Source organism: Chelonia mydas, chromosome 7 (genome assembly GCF_015237465.2).
Source record: "Chelonia mydas isolate rCheMyd1 chromosome 7, rCheMyd1.pri.v2, whole genome shotgun sequence".
Taxonomy (NCBI): domain Eukaryota; kingdom Metazoa; phylum Chordata; order Testudines; family Cheloniidae; genus Chelonia; species Chelonia mydas.
In genome coordinates this window covers 55,354,476-55,380,290 of record NC_057853.1, presented here as the reverse complement: position 1 = coordinate 55,380,290, position 25,815 = coordinate 55,354,476, and the positions used below count along the sequence as shown (strand labels likewise).

Below are 25,815 nucleotides of genomic sequence, written 5' to 3'. Positions count from 1 at the left end.
GCTTCCAGGGCTCCTTCAAACCAACAAGAATTACTTATCTTGTGGCCACAAAGGACAACACTATTTTAGCAATGCCTACATCATAATCTTTATCCCCTTTCTACCCCACCTTGTACAAAAAACATGTGTCCCTTAAAACGGCTGGAAAGACAGCCTTACAGCTACAAGATGATGGCCACCTGTGTCCTAAAAAGAATATAACATTAGACAGAACTGTTAAATAGGTGCTGTTGAATGTAACATGAAGGCAGCCAAAAAAAAAAAGCCAACAAATAAGAAGTGTTGCATCTTCAGGACTGGCATAATTGGCAATTTCATGTTTTGTGCTTCATAGTAGATGATACAGCGCATATCGTCCAAGGATCCTACTAAGATAAGAAATATGTGACTATTTCTAAAACTAGAATCAACAAAGACTGAATGAGAAACATCTTGATGGTGCCACAATCCACAAAATCCACTACTTCAGTCTAGAATATTATAAAAGGTTGCATAAATGTACAATTTTAAATACCCTATCACCAAACTCTTGAGATGCAAGCATACCAATTTACACCAAGTTTAATTAAGTGTCACAAATTTGGTTTCATAGCATTTTCTGTATCACGTTTGACAACAGTTCTGTAATTCCGGTAACTATGTTAAGAATGTAACGATCTATTTCAACTGCGTAAACATGTAGTAACAGCCCAGAGAAGTATCACCATAAACACAAGCTGTCCCCTTATGCCTGTGCCATCTCTGACAAACTAAAGCTTTAGAAATTTTTTTCATAATTGACACAATATTAGTAAAATATAACCATGCTCTACCTAGCACGACTATCACAGATAGGGGCATCTATACTGCCACTTTTTAGCAGTTCTAACGCTTTTTGTGGGTAGTCCTCCAGCAAGGCTGTACTGACTAGAGCTAGGACCAAATTGCAATATCCACACTAACATAAAGACATTACCAAGATACCACTGATCATGGCACACCAACAATCCAGTTTACAACTATATTTGTAATACGGACTGATGATAAGAAGTATTTCCATCAGTTGGCAACAATGTTTCAAGTGCCACTTTCAAGCCAGATGCAACAAACAACATAAAATAAATGCATAAAGTTGAAAATACTCTAAAAAGAAACACAGCAACAGCCAGACCACTCTTAGGCACATGGTATGTATGTTGCCAACCCATTTCTTTCCACAGAGCTCATTTCAAGTGGGACAAAGCTTAGAGCTCTCTTTGGGATCCTTCATAAGAGTGGAAAAATTAGCATGGTAACCCTGCTGAGGTTAGCCTGCAGGCTACTTAATCTTATGTTTCTGAAGTCCACACAACAACTGATTAAAAGGGTGCAGCAGAAAGGTGTCGAGTATTTTTTTTTTTTAACCTGAAAACATCTGTCTGATAGGCGTCAGTGCCACAGAGAGTTAGTGTTGGGCTACTGAAGCTTATCTCATAATAATTCAATAGGATAAAAAGTATTTTAATCCAAGAACCAATCACGATGCTTCAGACGCATGCACTCCTGGACATGCTTCATAGAATCATAGGACTGGAGAGGACCTTGCAAGGTCACCTAGTCCAGTCCCCTGCACTCATGGCAGGACTAAGTATTATGTAGAGCAGGGGTCGGCAACCTATGGCACGCGTGCCAAAGATGGCACGTGAGCTGATTTTTAATGGCACGCTGCTGCCTGTTGGGTCCCAGCCACCAGTCCGGCTCAGCCCGCTGCCGAACCCAGGCCGGCAGCAGTCTGAGCGGGGCCAGCAGCCGGGATCCCGGCAGGAAGCAGCATGCTATTAAAAATCCTGCCCTCCCCGGCCCACTCTTCTCCGCCCCCCCCCCAACCGCCTCTGCAGGGGCAGGGTGAAGAAGCTTGGTCCTGCCAGCTGCTGCTGCAGGGCAGGCAAGTTCCCCCTCCCCCGCCTCTTCCCCCAGCATGCTGGATTCCTGCCCCTCCTCTGCTCCCTCCTGGCCACCAGTCAGCTGATAGCCCTTGCAAGGGAGGGGGAGAAGCAGAGCCACAGCCTGCTTGCTGCTCCAGGGAGGAGGCGGAAACGAGGTGGGGACAAGGCATTGGGGAAGGGGGTTAGAATCAGGGCATATCCCCTCCAGCCCCCTGCTATGAGCTGCTCTAGGCAGCGGGCTGGGAGCACCCCCACAATGCTAGCCCACACCCCCAGCCCTCTCCCCTGACCCCTGCACTCCCCCACACCCCAGCTCCCTGCCCTGACTCCTACACCCCCCCACACATACCCAGCCCCCCCCCCCACCCCATGCCCTAACTCTTGCACCCCCCACATTCCCACCCCAACCCCTAGCACCAAACGGGAGCTCTTGCACCCCTCTCACCAAATGGGAGCTGCCCATTTAAGCACTCCAAATCCCAAACCTCCTGCCGTAACCCTCAGCCCCCTCCCTTATTCTAGCTCCTGGCCAGACCCTGCACCCCAACCCCCAGCGTGCTCTTTCATCCCCAGCCCTGTGCTCAGTGCACTCCCACCCTCAGCTCAGTGCAGAGAGAGAGGAAGAGAATGGGCTAGAATCAGGGAGAAGGTAGGTACCCTCTCTATGTGGGCAAGGCCGGGATCCTGGGCCGGAAGCCAGGACCCTGGCTGGCAGGAGCCGGAGGACGGAACCCCAAACCGCCAGCGGGATGAGCGGTAGCGGGCTGAGCTACTCAACCCACTGCTGGTCTGGGGTCCCGGCCACTGGCCCCACCCAGCCCGTTGCCGGTCTGGGGTTCTGGCTGCCGGTCCTTTGCCAGCTGGGATCCCGGCCGCAGGCCCCGTTCAGCCTGCTGCCGGCCTAGGTGAACAGAACCCCAGGCTGCCAGCGGGCTGAGCGGGCCGGTGGCATAAGATCAGTATTTTAATTTAATTTTAAATGAAGCTTCTTAAACATTTTGAAAACCTTGTTTACTTTACATAGGACAATAGTTTAGTTATATAATATATACACTTAGCGAGAGAGACCTTCTAAAAAACGTTAAAATGTGTTACTGGCACGCAAAGCCTTAATTTAAAGTGAATAAATGAAGACTCGGCACACCACTTCCGAAAGGTTGCCGACCCATGATCTAGACCATCCCTGACAGGTGTTTGTCTGACCTGCACTTAAAATCTCCAGTGGTGGAGATTCCACAACTTCCCTAAGCAATTTCTTGTCGTGCTTAACCTCCCTGACAGTTAGGAAGTTTTTCATAATGTCCAACCTAAATCATCTTGCTCTTATTTAAGCCCATTGCTTCTTGTACTATCCTCAGAGGTTAAGAACAACAATTTTTCTCCCTCCTCTTTGTAACAACCTTTTATGTACTTGAAAAACTGTTATACCCTCTCTCAGTCTTCTCTTTTCCAGACTAAACAAACCTAAATTTTTCAATCTTCCCTCATAGGTCATGTTTTCCAGTCATCATTTTTGTTGCTCTTCTCTGGACTTTCTCCAGTTTGTCCACATCTTTCCTGAAATGTGGCACCCAGAACTGGACACAGTATTCCAGATTGAGGCCTAATCAGTGCAGAATAGAGAGGAAGAATTACTTCTTTTGTCTTGCTTATAACACTCCCGCTAATACATCCCAGTGATGTTGGGGAAAAAACATTGTTACACTGTTCACTTATATTTAGCTTGTGATCTATTATGACCCCCCAGTTTCCTTTCTGCAGTACTCCTTCCTAGGCAGTCATTTCCCATTTTGTATGTGCAATTGATTGTCCTTCCTAAGTGGAGTACTTTGCATTTGTCCTTATTGAATTTCATCCTATTTACTTCAGACCATTTCTCCAGTTTGTCCAGATCATTTTGAATTTTATCCTATCCTCCAAGGCACTTGCAACCCCTCCCAGCTTGGTATCGCCCACAAACTTTATAAGTGTACTCTCTATGCCATTATCTAAATCATGAATGAAAGTATTGAACAGAACCAGAACTGATCCCTGTGGGACCCCACTTAATATGTCCTTCGAGCTTGACTGTTAACTACTGATAACGGTTTTCCAACCAGTTATGCACCCACCTTATAGTAGCTCCATCTAGATTGTATTTCCCTAGTTCACATTCAGATACTTCATGTGTTGCTTTTTTACTCCCATGCTGAGAGTGAAATTTACCAGAATATCATCCTCTGAAGCAACAGCACAAAATATTTCAGAAAAAAGGATAAACATTTCTTTTTACTGCCAGGACAAAGAAGCGAAAGCAGCATAGGGAACAGCAATAAAAGGAGAGACATAAAAACCAAAAGAGAATTAATCAAATAAAATGCTTGGCAAACCTAAATTAATAAAAAGAAAAGGAGTACTTGTGGCACCTTAGAGACTAACCAATTTATAGTGAGCTGTAGCTCACGAAAGCTTATGCTCAAATAAATTGGTTAGTCTCTAAGGTGCCACAAGTACTCCTTTTCTTTTTGCGAATACAGACTAACATGGCTGTTACTCTGAAACCTAAATTACTAATTCTTTCAATGCCTCATGGACATGCAATATATATCAAGCATTGTTTCTAAAGCCCAACCTCCACAGCTCACGTTCATGACAAATTGAACCTGGGATTTCAACTTAAAGTTTGTATTTTGGGTGGGGCAAATTTGTGCCCAGTAGCACTCTCTCTTTAAACCCTCCCTCCCCGCCCCCCCGAATGCTAGGCCCCATCAACTCTAGCTAGTACGTAGTATGAACAAGGCCCCAGCCTTACCCTTTCATTTCCCAAAAGTGAGAAGATTGCTCAGCATCCTGAGCCTTGCTCTGTAATGTTAATTTCACCTACTTTGAAAAGGGATCTGCAAACATTTTCAGAAGAGGCGGCAGTTATATATTCATTCTAGCCTGTTTTAAGTCAAGTTTTATTGGCCCCTTGTAGACATAATGAGCCAAAGTTAACTTAAGTACCAAAAACATTGTACTCACATGGACAATAATATTTACCATGGTAGGTAAAACTTCAGACGGGGATTCAAATTAGTTACAAGAGTGGAAATCCTGTATTTACTATCATTCCTACACTTCTGGGGACATGAACTGTTAAGACAGATTGCTTACTTTAGTTGCTGGAGAATGTATTCTGTAAGTGGGGAACTGAACAATTCTTGGTCATCTACAACAGTATATTCTTTTTATGTACCAATTTTGAAAGCACATTTAAGCTAAATCAAGAAGAAATTATAAATTTAAGTTTTAGATTTATGAGCCGCAACACACATCATCAGGCTAATTTCCTTATTCATTTTAGTAGTTACATTTTTTAAAAACATTTACAATTTAGTTATATTTCATCGCTTGGGCTGCTTTTTTTAGACTTTGCACTTCATTCAGTCTGGACAACTAAAATACAGCACTCAGTTTCACTTACTGGTTCTCCCACATTAACACAATGCTAGTAGATACCCAGAGTATTCCTCAATAATGGAAGAATCTGAGGGTGAATCTACATGAGGACTTTTTAGACCGTTCATCTAGTATCTCTGCAATTCCACCAGTACTAGCAACAGCGGCAACGCAGACTATACAAGTATTTTACCATACCATCTAAGCTGGCTTCAAGTAGGATCAGAGGATACTGTAAAAACACCTGATAGACAAGCAGTACAAGAGGTCCTAGTGTGTGCAAAGAGCAGATGTATAAATTAAGACTCTGTAAAAGAACATATATAAGTTAGTGAACAGATGTACAATTAAATACTGAATTATTTTCCAGCAACTTCATCTGAACACAAGACCTTTTTAATCTATATTTACCTTTAAACCATCAAGATTTTAATTTCTGAACTACGTCCCAATTTCTCTTCATTTACTCTAATACATTTAGATAATTAAATCTTGAAATTGACCACTTCAGGGCTGTTCTTGGCCAAAAAGGGGACAATGGCAAAATTATTTCTAAATGATGTTTTAGTTATATGGCACAGTCTGAATCTAAGTTGTATCTACACCTCTACCCCGATATAACGTGGTCCTCGGCAGACAAAAAAAGTCTCACCGCATTATAGGTGAGACCACATTATATCGAACTTGCTTGGGCCCCCCCCCCGTTCCTTGTTCCCTGACCACCCCCTCCAGAGATCCCCATCCCTAATCACCCCCAGGACCCCACCCCCACCCAACCCCCCTGCTCCCTGTCCCCTACTGCTCCGACCCCTATCCACACCCCTCCGCCCCGACAGGCGCTCACCGGCAGCAGCAGGAAGCGGAGCAATGCAGCCCCAGCCCGCTCCACTCCGCCACCTCCCAGCCATTGCGCTCCACTTCCCGCCACCGGTGAGCGCGGGGAGGTTGGGGAAAGGACGCCCCCCGTACTCACCTGCGGCTGGGAGCTGGCAGAGTGGAGTGGGCTGGGGCCGGACTGCTCCGCTTCCGTCGATGCCGGTGAGTGCAGGGGGAATCCCTTCCCACAAGCCCCCAGCCCCGAGCGACACAGCTGGGGCTGGGGCCACTCTAATCCCCTGAGCCACTCTGGGACTGCAGGGCCCCCAAAAGTGGCCCCCCCCACAGCTCCTGCATCCCAGACCGGGGGGGGGGGGGGAGAGCCCCTGACCACCCCCGAGACCCTCTGCCCCTTATCCAACACCTCGGCTCCGACCCAGCACCCTTAACACGCTGCTCAGAGCAGCGTGTTGGGAGCTTTAGCACGTTGTATGTGAACCCGCGTTATATCAGGGTAGAGGTGTATCATAGAATCACAGAATTGATCATCTAGTCCAGTCACCTACACTCAAGGAAGGATTAAGTGTTAGACCATCCCTGACAAGTGTTTGGAGATTTTTAAGAGCAGGTTAGGCAATGATGGCGATTCCACTACATCCCTAGGCAATTTATTCCAGTGGTTAACTACCTAGACAGTTAGGAAGTTTTTCCTAATGTCCAACCTAAACTGTCCTTGCTGCAATTTAAGCCCATTGTGCTTCTTGTCCGATCCTCAGAGGTTAAGCAGAACAATTTTTCTCCCTCCTCCCTGTAACAACCTTGTATGCATTTGAAAACTTATGTCCTCTCTCAGTCTTCTCTTCTCCAAACTGAACAAACCCAGTGTTTTCAATCTTCCCTCATAGGTCATGTTTTCCAGACATTGAGTCATTTTCATTGCTCTTCTACCACAGAGAAGTTGTCAAAGCCACAGAATCAGAACCAGTGTGTACCTGTGTAGGGAGCAGTACCAAATGACCAGGAATGTACACATGTGGAAGAAAAAGTGCAAGCAAGGAGTCAGGGAAACTGAGGAGCACGGATACTTAACCAGAAGCTAGGTCTTCTTCCAGTCTATTTAGTCCCACTTAGCCCACACTCATCCCACCCCAGAGGAGGATTCTGTCGTACAGAGCATGGCCAGCTACTGTGTGCAGCGCACCTGTGACTGGATTAGGTAGTGACAGACATGAGACTAGCTGTTATTCAGGCAGCATATTCCCTATCAAACAGCAGGGTCACCACACAGGCCACAACCTCAAACAGCATTTTGGGGATGTGGGGGTGAGTGGAGGAGATTGACACCAAGTATTATTAAGAGGAAGGAGTATTGACCTCTTCAGCAGCCACCCAGCGCTCCAACCCTACAGAATGGAACAGGCCCTCCTTGTTACAACCACACCCACACTAGGGACCAGATATTACACTTCCCCTCCCCCACAAGAGAACACTATTCAGAGCCCCTCCTGTATAAACAACACACGCTCCACAGGGGACAGGCCCTCCCACCCACACTCCCGGATGTGCAGGGCCCGATCTACACTCCCACCCCCACGGGTATTCACAGTCTCCCCCTCCATAAACACACGCCCCCCAACACACACACACTGCCGGGACAGGTGTAAACATCCCCCCCGCCCACACACACACTTCCGCACAGGGGGATGGGTATTCAGGGCCTCCCCTCCATAAACCCCCCCCTCCCCAAGGGTGACGGCTGCACCGCCCCGTGCTGCACCCGCCGCGCCGGGCACCAGAGACCCGCCCGCTGAGGCGAGGCGAGGCGAGGCGAGGCGGGGCGGGCGGGCCCAGCCGGCTCCTCACCGTGTGCTCGTGCTCGTCGGCCCGGACCCGCAACAGCAGCAGCGCCGCGGACGCCGCGCACAGCAGCAGCCTGGGCAGCTCCATCCTCCCCGCCGGCCTCCTCCGCGTCACCACCGCAAGCACCAGGCTGCCCCCGAGCCGCCCTCGCTCTGCCCGGCCCGGACCCGACCCAGCCGCTACCGACGAGACGCTGCTTCCGCTGCCCCGGCCACGTCATCCGGCCGCACACCGGAAGCGCCGCGCCTACGGTGGCGGACGGGAGCCAAACGTCAGCGCGCGGCAACAGCGGCCTCCGCCGAACACACCCGCTCCCCGCAAGCGGGCCGGCTCCTCGCGGGCCCCGAGGCAGCGCGCTGCTGGCACGGAGCGAGGGGCTACCCCCAGCGCGTGCACGTAGCAGAACCATGGGGCGGGGCTGGCTATTACCAGCAGGAGAGTGGGGTGGGGGGAGAGAAAACCTTTTGTAGGGGTAAACATCCATTTTTTCATGCTTTGTGTGTATAAAAAGATCTCATGTACTTTCCACAGTATGCATCCGATGAAGTGAGCTATAGCTCATGAAAGCTCATGCTCAAATAAATTGGTTGGTCTCTAGGGTGCCACAAGTACTCCTTTTCTTTTTAGGTGAGATAGTTGTGACTATAACCCTACATCCTCGCATCATGACATTATACTAGAAACTACCCAAAGCGACCCTACAAGAAACTACTGTACAAGAGACCCCCCTTCCTACCCTCTCCCAAAATGTGGAACAGCAAAACCCACTCTGTATTTAAAATTTAAACTTCCTTACCTATTTTAAGCCTATTGTTCAGTTTCCCTGGCCTATGTAAGTTTCCCCAAAAACTAATGCTCCTGAAATGTCACATGGTACATCTCATCTGAGGGTGGTAGGGGGGAGGGGACATCAGAGAGTTTTAAAGTTATGGGGCTTAGAACTTCCCCTAGTGTTGACTTCTGGGAAAATTTCTTAATTGGATTTGGCTCATATCTCCCAATTGGCTTGGCCCATAAATCCCAGGTGTGTGTTGGTGGCCTTGCTAAGAAAGACAGACACATTAACAGTTTTATAATAGACACTTCTGTAACATTCCAGAGTGCTATCCAGGCCAGTGAGCGGCTGTGTCATCACCTGCCCTGTAACCTGGGGTGCCTTGCAATGCCCTGCTGCTGTAACTCTCAACCTGGATTACTCCAGCATGCCAGTGCCCCTGAGTGTCTGTGTGTAACTGCAGCCTGCCAACCGCACTCTGGCTCTCACCAGCCTTGGTTACTACTGCAGGGTGATCCCAATACACTTCCAGGCCCAGATTTCCCCCCAGAATTACTTCCTGTGTATTGGGTCACAGCTGGCAATTTCATCAAATATCCCCTTGTTCTTGTGCTGAGAGAAAGGGAGAACAGAAGCTCTCGATCTACCTCATCTACACCGTTCACTGTTTTATACTTTGAATGGGTCCTCTCTTATTCATCTCCTTTCTAAGGCAATCAGTCAATCTCTTCAGTCTCCCCTCATGAGTGTTTTCCAAGCCCCTAGTTATTCCCATTTCCTTTCTCTGCACCCTCTCAAATTCTACATTATCATTTATGAGCTGGGGTGACCAGGACTGCACACATACAGTTGAAGGTATACTATTGCATTATATTATGACCTATTCCATAATATTCGCTATCCCATTCCTGTTGAATCCTAACATCTGGAGTGGTTTTCTTGACTGCAGCTGCACACTAAGCCAAAGTCTTTGTTGAGCTGTCAATAATGACAACACAATCACTTCATTTGATAAGATATGTGTAAACTGTTTTTTTCTCTATTGTGCATAACTTTGCATTTATCAATTCTGAATTTCATCAGCCACCATGTTGCCCATGCATGTAGGTTGGTTAAGTCCCTCTGAAATTCCTCAGTCTTCTGTGGGCTTTCCCACCTGAAACCTGGGTTTTTTTTAAGCTTTTGGAGCTTATTAAAAATTATGGGAAAAGTCACAAAGACATTTAGTGACTGGAGGGAATTAAAGTAGAAAGTGTGTGGGCTAAGACAGTCCAGCTAAACAAAGAAGTGCACTTTATAAACATAATTCTACACTTTTATAAGCCCCAAAACATTACGTCAACTGTTCATTTCCTGCAACTCTGCATAAGCCAAGTCCAAAGACAAATCTAAATGTGGACAGGTGTGAGGGATAGCTCAGTGGTTTGAGCATTGGCCTGCTAAACCCAGGGTTGTGAGTTCAATCCTTGACGGGGCTATTTAGGGATCTGGGACAAAAATGGGAGATTGGTCCTGCTTTGAGCAGGGGGTTGGACTAGATGACCTCCTGAGGTCCCTTCCAACCCTGATATTATATGACATATATATGACACTCTGTTCCTCTGGGGAACACCCTGCACCCCGATGTTCATCCTTATGATACGATATGATACTACGATGCAGTTTGTCATGCCGGGTGTCTTCAGAAGGCTCATGATGCACTGAGCATTGTTGTTATAGTAATGTTATAGGTTGTAATTTCATGTACATAGTTATGAGGCTGAAAATGTGTCCTCATGGCTTAAAACAAGCCCAGGCAAAACTCTCCAGGAGCAGAGGGGCAGTGTCATTCGGTTGCACAATCCAAGAAGCAGCTAGCCAAAAGTGTTCACTCACATAGCTGTGAGCAGCTTATATGCTAGAGGCTGTACGTGAGCAGCCCGGGAGTAGGGGTTCTCAGAGCAGAACAGGGTAAGGCTGGCTCCTAGAGTTGAGGATTGGAGTGACCTAGCAGATCACCTGTCCAGATAACACCAGGGGAACGTCACAACAGGACAGTAAAAAAATCAGATTATAAATATTCCATTTTCTAGTCAAGGTCCTTCTGTTAGATTTCTATGATGCACAGAGTAAAAAATAAAATACAATAAAATAAAAAAACACCCAAAGGCTATAGAATAGAGAACCCAGCTCATTACTCCCAATTCTTGTGTTGCAGTTACTGGATCAGCATTCTCTGCACCTATCAGTGACTGAAGATCCTTTCCACTGCCAATTCAGTTCAACTTGGAGATTGGGATCCATTGTGGGGTGTTTAATTCTGCACTAGCTGAAAGAAAACCCCAGTTGAGGTTGCTAGGAGTACTTTCAAGCTGCTAACCAGGCATGTCCTTGTTCACATCCAAACCACTCTCAGTGGAAAATTTATTTTGAAGCAGTTTAGGACCGTGGCACAAGGGAGAACAATATTAATTTAAAAGCTAAACACAAAAGCCAATATAGGACAGAGTTGGCACCCTACCAAAGCATGGGTGCTTGGAGACATAAGACGCCCAGGAAGTCACTTTCTCAAACAAGGCAGGCATGTTTACACAAACAGGTGTGTGAAAAGTTCACACACAGAGCTATTAAAGGAAGTGTTCTGCTCCTACTGCTTGTCCTAATCATGAGCACAAAGCCCTGCTCACACTGTGTATTGCTGAGGGTGGGGTATGGCAACACCCAATCCTCTCCCCATAATAACCTACAGAGACCCATTAAAGCTTTTTAAGCATAACATTCACTTTGGGGAGGGAAGATGGAGACCTGTGGGGGCATTCTTCCAGCACCTTCATTTGTTATCAACTAAGTATATGCTGTTAACTGGCCGGTAGACTGTTCCAAAGTAGTATTGTGACAGTCAAGCAATTTTGTTTTGTTAGCACAGGTTTGAAAACGAAAATCTAGTAGTTAAAAATTACCATTTAAAAGTGCTGCAAAGTGGTGGCCATAAGCACTGGCAACTAAACATGAACATTTTCTCTTTCAAGAAGAAAAACCTTAATTTCCAGGGATTACCTGCTACCATCACAGACTCAGTGCAGCTCAGGAGCAAGGGAACAGTGGGGTTCCAAAGAATATCAAAGCCAGGTATGCAAGATGCGGAAATCTGGTGCAAGCGTAACTACGACTCCATCCTGTCTGCACAGCATGTGCTCCCTCAGTGCAAACAGCACTTTTACCTAATCACATTGAGACCCAGTTAAAGTATTTTGCCCACAACTCCACCTCCTTGCTTCGTGGTGGGAGAACACACGTTGAACTTTGTTTTACCTTTTCCATCCAATACTCGCCAAACATTAAGAGCCAGCACACAAGCTATAATGTAGCTCTCTTCCAAATTATCACTGAAACTCAGATGCAGATAAAAACCTTCTGTACGTGGCCCACATGCTTTGGTCTGGCTCTTCAGGGCTGGGGTGGAGTAGTGAGAGCCCTGACAACTCATTAACATGTGCTCCAGAATCTAAGCTTCAATTTTGCAACAAGGGATGGATTCTGAGGCAAATTCTGCAGCCAAAATAGGGGCGTCCCAGTGAGGGAAGGGTTTGACCCTGGGCTGCATTAGCAGCACCTGCTCAAGCTGTTCAAGGCAATCTGAGTTAAGCCGTTGTGTACATTTGAGGTGCTAAGTAATCCGGCAATCTTAGAGGGCAGAGTTCTGAAACAGTGGAGAGTGTTCCAGGGTATGACTGAAGGGCAGTAGCAGCTGTGAGCCTGACTCAGCAAAATTACTTTCCAAGATAATGGAAATCCAGAAAAAGTATGTTCGTTGCACATAAAATATGGCACTAAAATGTGACTTGACTGGGAAGCACATTTTTAAAAAATAACCTTCATTTTAATCAATCAGTAAAATGATTTTTGTACATTTAAGTCATTTGAGTAAAATTTGCCATGGAGCTAATTTTCTGCTGCAGAAGAATGTAAAAAGTTGTGACTGAATTGTCAAGAGTATGTTGTGCAAACATGTGGTAGGTGCACAAACATCACAATCTACATGTGAAGTATGCAAACGTCCTGGTGTAGGTGCACAATCTGAGTGCCAAAATTATGCCTGTGTGGTATGCATGCAGTTATGAAGACTGAGTTAAGGTTATACCCAAACTGAAGAGACTGGTAAGTTTATATTGTCAGTAACTGGACGTTTATTCTGCAAAATTTAGACATATATTTAAAAATATCCCAAACAAGTTACAGTTAGAAGTAAAAAACACAGCATTAAGCATCAGTTGATCAAACAATAAACAGACGGCATATAAAAGCAGTTTTCATAAGCTACAGGTAACATACCTTTCCCAAAAGGCAAACAGCGTACATCATCCACTTGTCACAAAATATTGCACAATGCCTAAAAATAAATAAATACACATATTCTGATCTTAGAAGAAGTCAACTGAACATGAGAGGTCCTTCATACCTTATATGGATTGATTAGGGCTGATTACAGTCACTTCCCCCATTTTGTGAGACTGGTAAATGCCACTGCCTGATCTTTTCTCACTGCAGCCTTAGGCATTGAATTTATGTTCTCTTCAGAATTGTAGCTAACGATAGAATCATAGCAGATTAGGATTGGAAGAAACCTCAGGAGGTCATCTAGTCCAACCCCCTGCTCAAAGCAGGACCAACACCAGCTATGTTTTACTTCAAACTTTCATAAGATGGACAGATCTCATAGGGGGATGACCCTGCGTCCGGTGAATTCCCTGGCAAAACCTGTCACTGATGTCAGTAGAATCAGGATTGGGCCTGTTGAATGTTTTTTGACAAACATTTCTGTCCAAACAGCTTTATGTTTACTTTTTCAAAACAGGCTGTTGGAGAAAGATACAGCTTGGGCCGAAGCAACCCAAAGTCCCCCACACCGCTCAGTCAGTGCATCCCAGTCCAGACTTGGACTGCCTGCCTCTTGGGAAGGAGCGGAGAGTTCAGTCTCCATGGTTTGTTGGCAGACAGACTTAGAACTGAGTAACAGGGCAAGGTAGTCCCATCTGCTCTGGTGGGTTTTGTATGCACACTGGACAGAGAGCAAACACGTTTCACTGATCAGCCATCACGTGGTCACTGCTGACCCAGCCTCATTTGAATCAGTGATTTGGAGGTGAAAGACCATTACCAGTGGTCTCCCTAGGCTTTCACCTTAAAACAGGAACATTTTTTTAATGCTTCAGTTACAAACTTAATTACAAAGCATTTCTTCTTCCTTTCTTTTCCTACTGTTTCAGCACACTTTGTTGCTTAGGCAGAGACAATATGCATTATATGTTCATCCAACACAAGAGCCTAAAGATGAAAGGAGACTGTCAAAGCACTGAGCCCTAAACAGTTTTAAATGACCAGCTGCAGACTAGTCAGGGCGAACTGAGGGCCAAATCTCTGGCATCCAGTAAGGTGTGCTCAGGCTTTAAGACACCCCAGCTTGCTCAGGGTTTGAAAGCCATGCCCAATTCCCATGTTTACATTAATCAAGCATACGAGGCCAGGATTTCTTCTGCTCTGCTTTCCTTGGTAGATTAAAAACAGTTCCTTGTTCTAGATTGCCAGGCATACAGACCTGCAGCTGATCCGCTTTGTCCTCCCAAGGGCAGAGTTACAGGGAGAATATCACCAGGGCCTGCATTTGACTCTAGCTACATAGCGGCACGCCTGCATTAGACTGTAGGGTGACAAGTGTTTCCTCCGAGTGTAAGTGGGGCCTGAACAGACTACGTTTATAATGAACTGTGATGCACAGTCGCAGCTGTGGTCTCTCTCAAAGCGACATAGTTGCACAGTAGACTTTGGAAAGTACAGAAGAACACAAAGGACACTTGTTGAAATAGGACAGTTTGGCATGAGGAAAGTTCTGAGTGGCAAAAGAGGGAGGCTGGTTGGGCAGAGATGTGAGGGCTATTTTCAGATGCCAGTTAAGCAGCTGAAACAAGGGAGGTGCAGCTCACTGCTGAGCCCAACCATAAAGTCTTGATCATTCCAGTGAAATTCCAACATGGAGATGCCACCAGAACATGTCCCTCTGACCAAACTCACATTAGAGGAAATCTGTGTGACAGTCTCCTCTAGTGGTGCAGAGTCAGAGTCACCCAGGGTTGAGCGGACAGAGAGTGCAGGCAGTCACCCCCCGCCTGCATGCCTGCTTTAACACAGTGGTTCTCAAACTTCATTGCACCCCAACCCGCTTCTGACAACAAAAATTACTACATGACCCAGGGGGGCAGGAGGACCGAAGCCTGCCCCTGCCCAAGCCCCACCCAAGGGCTTCAGCTGCAGGCAGTGGGCCTGTAACCTGAGCCCCACCACTCAGGCTTTGGCCCTGGGGTTCGGGCTTCAGGCCCAGGTTGTGGAGCTAGGGTTTCGGCTTCAGCTTCAGCCCCCAGCAAGTTAAGCCAACCCTGGCGACCCCATTAAAATGGGGTTGCAACCCCTTTGGGGTCCCAACCCACATTTTGAGAACCAATGCAAGTTTAACCCACACTGGCTACAGGTTTATCCAGAAAGGAGATGTTCTGAAATTGGGAGAGTGGTGTCTTCATGCTTTGCTCTTTTTCTTCTGCCCCACGTTCCTCAGTTCTTATACCCTGGGAGATAGGAAAGCAGTTAACTCCTGCAATGCTGCAGCACAGAACTGACCTTAGGGGCAGAGCATGAGAGAGTTATGGAGGCAAGGGAGCCCATGGGCTGCTGGTTGCACAGGGCTAAACCAAAGGGCAGAATCCACTAAGGTGTGTGCAGAGTAAAACAGAAGTGAACACTGAACAGGATTAGGCCCCTGAATTAACTCTCCTCTTCAGTTTAATTTCCTTTACCTCATTTCCTCCATTTGCAGTTTCATTTTCTCCTCAATTAGGTGAAGAAACTTTTTTCAGTTCCATGGAAAAGTGCTGGGGACTACTCCCGCTAGGGAAAGCGGCACAAACTCTACTCCTGCTCTCTGCATCACAACCGTTACCCCGCCCCCCCCACCCAACTAAAGCAAGTCACCAGCAAGCTACCGCAAGCCAGCATTCAGAGCCTGTAGTGTTCCGAGTAACACCTGGTTAGCAAAGCAGAACACTCATGTACTTTTAAAGGAGTACCCATGGTGCTTGCTTGCAGTGTCATTGTAGCCCTGTGGGTCGCAGGATATGAGAGAGATGAGGCGGGTGAGGTAATATTGTTTATTGGAGCAGCTTCTGTTGGTGGAAGGGACGAGCTTCTGAGCTACACAGAGCTGCACTGAAAAGAGACTTTGCACTTGATTGTGAACTGAAGATGTGTTTCACAAGTGCCACCCTGAACTGTTTGAATGACCCACATCTCTACAGGGCAACTGTAGGGGACACCCCCTGGATTACTTGCCCCCTATGCTCTTCAGCCACTCCCTCCACTGGCCACTTGCTATATTGCAGGGGAAGGGGAGCTGCAACTCTGGTTGCTCTGTCGCCTGCTTACCTGAGCTCTGTCTGAGCCTTGAGGGCTGGGTTCAGCTAGCAAGGGATGGCTCCTCTCCCCCCCACAGCTCCCACAGGGAGGAAAGGGAAAAGAGAAGCTGAGAACCAATGAGATAATGCTACCCAATTCTCCACCCTGGGCTGGGGCAGAGTAGCCTCTAACTTGTGCCAGCCATCAAAGGTCCCCTGTGAGCCATGTCAGCCAGGGATTGCTGGAGCCCCTTGTGTTCTCCTCACCCCAGGCCTGAAAACCAGCTACCCCAACTCTCTGTGATGAGGACTTAGCAGTTGTTTGTGCTCCTTGTGCCATCTGAGTGGCACAAGGGGGAGCAGAACAGAGAAGCCCTTTGACCTTTTTGAAAACACCCAGCCCTCAGGCAGATTTGGTTGGACACAGCTGCTGTAGGTGCAGCTTTGCTAAACAGGATGCTTAGGGCAAGCAAAACCCAACCACTGAACTGGATGTTTGTGCCCAGTGAAGTAAGCAACAATTAAATCCATATTTGAGCCACAAAATACATACACCTTATCAACACACGCTATTACACAGCATCAACAGCCTTAACGCAGATATGATCCTCAAATGTGTACAGGGAAGGGGGAAGGTCAAAGGACTACTAAAAATGTCTTCCCCTAATGCAAGAGGTCAGCTATTTGGATTTAAAGTAACAAGGCCCCTAGAAGGCATCAATATAGAGCTGTTTCATGTGACAGAGCAATTCCCTCACCAGCTGTTAGGGAGTCTTGCATCCAATGCAGTGTATATAGCACCTTGCTAGTGTCTTTCCCCATCCAAAGACAATGGGGTGGGGGAAGAAAAGGGCTGTATAAAAACGACTTTTGCTTGGGTAAGGAAGTCTTCACATAGCCCTTTTTGCAAAACCATCATGTCCAATAACTATTAAAGGAAGATCCATTACAGGTGATTTGGTGGGAATGACCCAGTGTCCAAATGTTACACCAAACTACTGGGATCCACTCTTCCGATGCAGCTCATGATGAGCATTCTTTGAAGACAGTCTCTGAAAGGAGCTTTTTTACGTTTTCCAGTGACTCTCTTTAGTTGTTTTTACAGCTCTCGGAGTGGAGGCTTCCAATGAGGTCAGCATGTTCTTGGTGGGAGGCATAACCCCATATGAGGTGTAAGACTGTCAAAAGACTCGTCCAAATTCTCTTTGCCACCTTGGATAGTTTTTCCTTAAAATCCAGAAGTTCCAAGACACTCCAAGAAAAAAAAGTCACAAAAGGCTGGGAGATTTCTCAGTGAAATGTTACTACAAAATGCACCACAAGGGGCAAGAAGGGGGAAATCATCTGGTTTCCATCTATAAATAGTAAAAAAGATCCTTTAAAATATCTGTGTGTGTGTATATATATATATATATATCTCTGTACACATACACACTAGAATATCCCATATTCCAACGATCTCAGGATTCAGCGACCTCGTGGGGGCACAGGTGGAGGAAATAAGTTTTTGCTGCTTACAGGCCTGCAACAAGACATAGAAGCATATTAGAAACCAAAGAACAGGGGTTTGGAACAACATTTTATTTAACAGTCTCTAGTGTAAGAATGAAATGTACCTGATATTTAAGTTTGCATAAGAAGGGCAGTGTCTTATGCATTTAAGTTTACATAAGAAGGTGAGCAGGGACTGGCAATCAGTAATTCAACAACGGAGACGGGAATAGAACCCAAGAATCCTGTGTAATGCTGGACAAATCACTTTAACCTCTCTGTCTTGGTTCCTTCATCTATAAATGGCTACAACAGTACAGTAGCTGCCTGCCTCACAGGACTGTTGGAAGATTTAATGTCTGTAGAATTCTGTGTTATATTTACACTTGGAACTTGCAGAATCTTTCTTCTGAGGATCTCAGAATGAGAGAAAGGGGAGGGATATGGCTGGTAGCTGCAAGCTTCAAAAGCTGATTCACACCTACTTTAGGGGATTTAGTTATACGGTTGCAAGAGCTAAGGGAATGTGGAATTCACTGCTTCTGGACATGGCTGACAACATCTGGACTTACTGTAACAGCTGGAGAAGTTTATTAACATCTGTAGTTATACAAGCTAGGATTCTAAAGCCTGGATTACAAAGAGTGGCACTGGTTTAACTAAAGGGATTTTGTTTTAACTGAGTTTGCGGCAATGTTAAAACACACCTTTAGTTAAGCCAGTGCAACTTTAGGGCTGAGAAAAGTCCTAAAGGTAAACAAATCTACTTCCGAGTGTAAAAACAGATTGCCTAGTGGGAGGGAGTTCCCTCCCCATATACAGCATTGCCTGTGGGTGTATTGTGAGGGGTTCTTCTCCAAAGGATCATGTCTTGAACCTCTGCCAAAGGCATGATACTGGATTAAATGGATCAATCTAACTCAGCATGGCAAACACCATGTTCCAGTAACACAGTACCTTTTAGTGTGTAAGCCATACTAATAGGATTGCCAGTCAGGTTACTAACCAGGAAATTAATTCCACTAAGTACTATGTGAGTGTAAAATGGATTCCAGAATTTATGCAAGATTTGTTTATTTTTGTTAACAGCCTTGTCATTCTGGTGAAAGGGATGCATTACATCTGCAGCCTTCCAGCTGTTTGCATTGTGCTACAAACACCAACCCCTCAGACACTTGTGTTCAAGCTCAAGTCACATGCTTTACCTGCTTGCGCCTCGGGGAGGTATTCTCGGAGGCCTTTCAGGTGGCATGAGAGGAAACCTCTCCACTTGCTGGGGTATTGGGCTGCGGCTTCTGGTAGCTTCCGGGATTTCATTATCCTACAAAAAGGAAAGGCAGAAGGGGGAGTGAAGTTTTGCTGAAACATCCATAATACACTAGTATCTCAGATCCTCATAAGGCTCTCCCTCAAATAAGCATATTTCCTTCAGTGTCATTATGGGAGCATAACCTCTTGGCTGGACAAGTCAGTGTATGAAGATCCACTTACAATATGACCAAGAATACAGTTTGATGAACTATGAATAATATCCTGCCCAGGAGGTGTGCTAGGGGCCTTGTGAAACAGATTGTTAGGGAAGGCTCCTGCCTCAGAGAGATTGCAAATAGACTATAGACATGAGGGTGAGACAGAAGGGGAGGAATTGGGCTACAGCGTTACATACATAAAGCTGCGAGAAGGCTCTTTAGCAATCACATTTTAAAGTCATTCGTTTCTCGTAAGTTTCACAGCAGAAGTGGGTTTTGTTTGATTTAATACATTCAGCTTTTTTGCCATTTATGCATTTTCAAGGGAAATATTTAAGAAGCCATTTAAAAACTAATGCAAAAACCAGGCCCAGGTTTGTCATGAATGCAAACAGCCAGCATAGGATAAAGATGAAGGCTTACCTCACTGTCACCTTCCATCCCACTACTGACACTCAACATGCTTCGAGTACTCGATCGGTTACTGGCACTACCTGGTTAGCAGAGAAGATATGAGCTCGTCATTAAATTTTGTCGATTTCTAGAGATATTAGCAACACAGAAGTCATTCTGAGCTCCTATTTACCTCTTAATACCTATTACTTAACAGCCATTTTAATAAATTCACTTACTTTTTAATGCTTCCTTCAGCCCTCCACTCGCAATCATTTGCATTTCATTCAGTTTGGGCGGCAAAACCAGGATCATTTACTTCACTTCCTGCTTAGCAAGTTTCTCATGCAAAGCCCTGCCCTTGGCATTAGGGTTTCCAACACTCTATTTCATTGAAAGTGTGTGACTCTGACATTGGCTTATTTTCACGTTGGATACACACCTTATTTTCATGCATATTTAAATGGCCACTCCCGTGGCAGTTCCATTAGTTACACTGACAAAGCAGTATCTAGATGTCTACACAGTATTGGCATAACACTCTACAAGGTTAGAAAGCTCAAGAATCTTTTTTAAACCAAATGGGGTGTTTAGAGGTCCCCAGAGTCCCCACATTTAAACATAATGGCACTGGAGCCAGGGCTAGTCTGTTTGCCACAGGAGGAACCCCCAGCTTTTGTGCATGGATGCCACCTTCAGAGATCCTCACCCTCCCTCCCAACACAGTTCTGGGACACTCTCTGAGGAACCAGGACTACAGCCAGATTGTGCTAGGGTAGCTAGGTTGGAGGAACCGCTATAAAACTGGCACCCTGCCTAACACCCGCTTCGTATAATGATCTATACACGAGTCGTCGGCCTCCACCCCAGAGACGTGCCAAACATACCAGCCAAGGTGACTGTGGCAACCTGCTGGGGCCCAGTTCTGCCTCCACAGGCAGCAAATAACCCGTGCTGAATTCTATCAGACTTACTCAGCCTGCGGTGAAAATCACGAGCTCCATGCATCATTTGCATGAAATGAAGCAAATTACAAGCACACTTCAATAATATGAAGTCTTGCCAGCAAGTTAGAGAGGTATGGGCTGGATGAATGGTCTGTAAGGTGGATAGAAAGCTGCCTAGATCGTCGGGCTCAATGGGTAGTGATCAATGGCTCCATGTCTAGTTGGCAGCTGGTATCAAGCGGAGTGCCCCAAGTCCTGGGGCCGGTTTTGTTCAATATCTTTATTAATGATCTGGAGGATGGTGTGGACTGCACCCTCAGCAAGTTTGCAGATGACACTAAACTGGGAGGAGAGGTAGATACGCTGGAGGGTAGGGATAGGATACAGAGGGACCTCTAGACAAATTAGAATATTGGACCAAAAGAAATCTGATGAGGTTCAACAAGGACAAGTGCAGAATCCTGCACTTAGGACAGAAGAATCCCATGCAATGCTACAGACTAGGGACCGAGTGGCTAGGCAGCAGTTCTGTAGAAAAGGACCTAGGGGTTACAGTGGACGAGAAGCTGGATATGAGTCAACAGTGTGCCCTTGTTGCCAAGAAGGCTAACGGCATTTTGGGCTGTATAAGTAGGAGCATTACCAGCAGATCGAGGGACGTGATCGTTCCCCTTTATTCGACATTGGTGAGGCCTCATCTGGAGTACTGTGTCCAGTTTTGGGCCCCACACTACAAGAAGGATGTGGAAAAATTGGAAAGAGTCCAGCGGAGGGCAACAAAAATTATTAGGGGGCTGAAACACATGATTTATGAGGAGAGGCTGAGGGAACTGGGATTATTTAATCTGCAGAAGAGAAGAATGAGGGGGGATTTGATACCTGCTTTCGAATACCTGAATGGGGGTTCTAAAGAGGATGGATCTAGACTGTTCTCAGTGGTAGCTGATGACAGAACGAGGAGTAATGGTCTCAAGTTGCAGTGGGGGAGGTTTAGGTTGGATATTAGGTAAAACTTTTTCACTAGGAGGGTGGTGAGGCACTGGAATGGGTTACCTAGGGAGGTGGTGGAATCTCCTTCCTTAGAGATTTTTAAGGTCTGGCTTGACAAAGCCCTGGCTGGGATGATTTACTTGGGGATTAGGTGCTGCTCTGAGCAGAGGGTTGGACTAGATGACCTCCTGAGGTCCCTTCCAACCCTATGAGTCTATGAACATATTCAAGTGTGTCTGAGTCACTGAGGAGCCCAAGTCTCATTGGCTACCACTTCTGAAAGCATGAGCCCTTATCTATCATAGCAGAGGGAATGGCCCATAGAGACTACTGGGTGTTCAGTTCCCTGCATGCAATGTTCCTAGGCTCTTCAAATCAAGTTGGTGCACTGCATGCTGGGAATTGTAGCCAGGGGCCAATTTCCTTCCTATTTAAAGCAGCTGCTACTGAAGTCACTGGGAGGTGTGTTTTTGACTTCAATGGGAGTAGGATCAGACTGACACATTCCGGGGCTACCGCTACAGTGTTTGCCTGGGAGAGTTCTGAGGGCTAACTTTGCTCCTGCTGATTCCAAAGGCAGGCAGAGGAGATGATTTCAGGCCAGCTTTCCTATATGGGATGCCTGAGATGCATGGTTTGCTTACTTGCAGTGCTAGAGGTGCTTTCTGTTTTCCACTCTCCTCGCTTTATCTCTTTTCTTGGTGGGAAAACATTTTTCCTGGGTCCAAATTCATAAATGCCACATTCCACTTTCCCGGGAGCATTGTGAGACGGTCGTATAGGCACCGTGATTTCCAAGTCTAGAAGGGAAAATAGCCATAAACAAGTCAGTGGCAGCCTCTCTCAGGTACTACAGGCTACTTATACATCCAAACAGAGGATTAAACATGAATTACTTGAGCACCGATTCCCACAGGGGCTTTGCTTCCATTGCTCAATTTCCATCAACATTCAGAGGGGCTGGGCAGATCAACCACATTGCTACTGCTTGCAAGGAGAAGGTCACAGATCTGAGTCATATTAATCTGGCTAAGTGCAAACAGAGGACACTTATCCACAGGAGCATCCCCATGGACAATTAGCAGACACAGCCACCTCTGGGCTGGTGCAACATTTAGCGTCACTGCTCTCTATGCACAAAAGAAATGCACCCATTGGAATGACTCAGTTAACACTTGGCTCCTCCAGTTCTCTTGCCCAGCTGTGGCAGTAGGTAGAGCAGCCGAAGGGTTGATGTTAAAGTTCTCATGCCCTATTCCTGACTGCCACTGACTTGCTGGGTGCCCCTGGGCGAGTCAACAAATCGCTCTGCTCAGGGACGTGATGTCGTTGCTGCAGGCAAGAAGAGCTGAGGAGATGAAGGAGTCAGCACTTGTAAAGCTCTTAGGCCATGAGAAGCACAACAGGAACGGTGAGGGGTGGGTAGGCTAGAGGCTATGGGCCGTGTACATGCGTCTGCTACTTCAGCTCCACTCCTGCCTGTCAGAATCAGCTTTTTACCAGAGCTGGCCTTCTGGGTCTCCAAAATGGAACAGACAGAAGATCCAGCAGTCCAGATCCAGTAAGATCACACAGGGCAGCCCAGGTGCTGACCCAAACCTTTCCCTCACTCAAGCCAAGAGGGAGCCATGCTGCTCAGGAGCTGCATGGCCTGACCTGTCCTCAGAATGAGGAAGCCGGCAGGTGGGGGGTTGCTGAGCACTAGGACAGCCTGAGGCTAAGGAGGAGGTGGTCAATGTACTGCACTAGCCTGGAGGCCAGGGGGTTTAGGCACCACCTAACTGAGGCTGTGGGAGAGGAGATCCCCCTCTTACACCTCCGGGTTGCCACCAAGCAGCAGCCTCACTTCTTGTAAGACATGAGCGAGGCCCCAAGAGCGCAAAGCCTTCCCAACCCTACTGAGCTGGGGCAGGTCTCTGCAGCCATCTGAGTCAGCTGCAGACATCTTGGAAGGGGCAACAGAGAGCTACCAGCTCTGGAACAGAGTCTTCAGCCCAGGTGCACTTTGCTGCCCCATCCCTGCTCTTCCCCACACTCCCCTGGCAGTTCCAGGCGTGTGACTGTAGCAGCCTCTTGTAGGGGCAGCATTTCTCCAGAAGGTCTATGGGGGCAGGCAATGTCAGCAGCCAGGCAGAGCTCTTTCAGGGACCCTGCAGATCCTTCCACACCAGCCTGACTGTCCAGACCCTCAGGTAGACCAGCACAGAGCTCTCCATCCACAGGAGTAAGGGGCCTACATGAAGGGGAAGGAATTGGCTCCGAACACTCAATCTTTAGAAGGCTGGTAGCTTCCAGGGCAGCTGGTTCTACCAGTGCTTAGTATGATCTCTCCTTCCCCCAAGATCTCTTGTATCAGGGAACTGTTTCACGACCAGGCACTTGGCCCTTCAGCACAGCCTTTGATTCCTGGCTCTCCAGGGGCTTCCATTCATGGCCTAAGACTCACCCCTGGAGATGGGTAGCATCCTCATTTACAGACAGGGAAACCGAGGCACAGGCAGCTAAGTAGCTTGCCCATGTTTTAACTGCCCATATATCATACAGGTGTGTATTTTATGTGTATCTATTACACACAGATGGGTATACTAATATATTACACAGAGTTAATAAAATACATGCAGACAAGTTCCAGCCTACAAAGCCCACACAGATGAGTGTCGGACTGGCAGATACTCTGCAAGTGACCCCATTAGTAGCTTTGTTACTGGAGAGACAGTTTGAGTACGTTTGTTACCTGAACGTTTTCCTGTTTTTTGCTTCTCAATTTGCCTCCGGGTGATGCTGTCTCGTAGCCGTTTCAGATTTTCCTAGAACGTCACAATACACTCTTTTCAGTGCTTGGGATAAAGGAACACGGGCAGTTTTATGATGGCACCAAGAATGTACTCAGGCTAAATCTGTCTCCAAGCTGCATCACCGGCAGCAAAATCTGGCTGGAGTTCAAATTGTGCGACTGGGTTTTAATCCCGGGAGAAGTCCACATGCTGTGCACACCGCTTTTCAGGAACCAAGCGATTTGAAGGGGCTCATGGCATATGTTCTAAATCAGGCTTAGAGACCCAACAATATCTTGTGGAAGAGATCTGGAGAACACTCTGTCTGGAGAGGATTCTGCTGATCTCCGATACCCCAGTTTCCTCTGTTTCTATTCTCCCTATTATGGACACTAGCACAGAAACAGGAGTTGCGCTGCTGCTCACTGCCCACCTGACGTCACCACCAGCAAGCAGGAAACGGTGAGAGCAGAAGGGGAGTGGGCTGCCACACATCCCAATTTCTGAGGCTCGGTCCTTGTGGAATTCAACCCCTCCCTGCTGAAACAAAGGGGGAACTGCAGTCCAGAAACACAGCTGGGGCTGATGAGACATCCCCACAACATGACAGTGCCTGGTGACGTTGCTGTCTTATGGGGGTGCGGGTGTCGCAGTGTGGAGAGAGGACGGTCTCAGATGACACAGCCTTAAAAAGAAGGCAACCCTATACAAGTGGAGACGCAGCAGTTGCGCCTGCTAGGCAACTGAGTTGTGTTTAAAACCAGAGCAGCAACTGTGCTCCACCAGGGGAGAGAGGATAACAGGGTGGACTTGCCTCTTAAGAGCTGTCCTCGTCTCCAAAGAACATCCCAGCAAATATCTGCTGGAACAATGGCAGCTGGCAGAAAACCTGCCCCCAGCAGGCCTTTAATCTAGGGAGAAGTGAAGGGTTCTCATGAGGCCCTAAGGATAAAGAAGACCGCCCCTGAGTGAGAATGAGGTGGAGGAAGCAGCATGCTTTTGTCCTGCTAGCACCTACAGGAGTCTCAGTCTCCATCAGCCCCCTGCAGCGCTCTCATGGACGCCAGGGCCGGCTCTGTTGCAGCGACCGAGAGGCTGTGCTAGGAGCTGGCGCCACATTTAAAGTGGGAATGCTGCTGTGGCTGGAATATGGAAACATTAAGACTTGGATGCTCATTTCCAGACCCCCACAACAAATTGCTGAGTGACAGTAACCCAATAAAAAGAACAGGAGTACTTGTGGCACCTTAGAGACTAACAAATTTATTTGAGCATAAGCTTTCTTGAGCTACAGCTCACTTCATCAGACCCAATGACTCCCTTGGACTAGTCACAAGTTAGGTGCCTTTTCCAAAAGCAGGTTCTCCTGAACACTCTGAGAGTCATCCGTAGGAAGTCTCTGGAGGCCGTAGGTGGGGAAGCCTTCTCTCATTCTGGCTTGCAAAGTGCCAGGGGAGGATCAGCCCAACCCTGTTTCAGCACAGTACAGATGCTTGCCGCCAGTACACTGTTCCTGATCTGAGGTGGACAGGAACTGACAGCCTACAGAGATTAAAAA

General features: G+C 46.9%; 2 protein-coding genes across 8 annotated transcripts in view; both read right to left on the bottom strand.

The window, feature by feature from the left end:
- The window catches only part of TM9SF3 (transmembrane 9 superfamily member 3), an 82,434-nt gene extending 74,232 nt beyond the window's left edge, over nt 1–8,202 (bottom strand). Inside the window, exon 1 of one of the 2 annotated variants that reach the window (XM_037903415.2) lies at nt 8,004–8,202. In XM_037903415.2, coding sequence (XP_037759343.1) covers nt 8,004–8,087 — 84 coding nt within the window. In that variant the 5' untranslated portion in view covers nt 8,088–8,202. Of the gene's footprint in view, nt 1–5,522; nt 5,603–8,003 lie in introns of those variants that run through there. The other variant, XM_037903416.2, reaches the window with a different exon arrangement.
- A 4,719-nt stretch (nt 8,203–12,921) lies between these two features.
- PIK3AP1 (phosphoinositide-3-kinase adaptor protein 1) overlaps nt 12,922–25,815 on the bottom strand; it is an 85,483-nt gene continuing 72,589 nt past the window's right edge. For 4 of the 6 annotated variants that reach the window (XM_037904554.2, XM_037904556.2, XM_037904558.2 and 1 more), the window contains 5 exons: nt 24,218–24,290; nt 22,128–22,283; nt 19,577–19,647; nt 18,890–19,005; nt 12,922–17,715 (listed from right to left, as the gene is read on the bottom strand). In XM_037904554.2, the coding sequence (XP_037760482.1) occupies nt 17,661–17,715; nt 18,890–19,005; nt 19,577–19,647; nt 22,128–22,283; nt 24,218–24,290 (471 nt within the window). In that variant the 3' untranslated portion in view covers nt 12,922–17,660. The other 2 variants (XM_037904557.2, XM_037904555.2) reach the window with 2 other exon arrangements.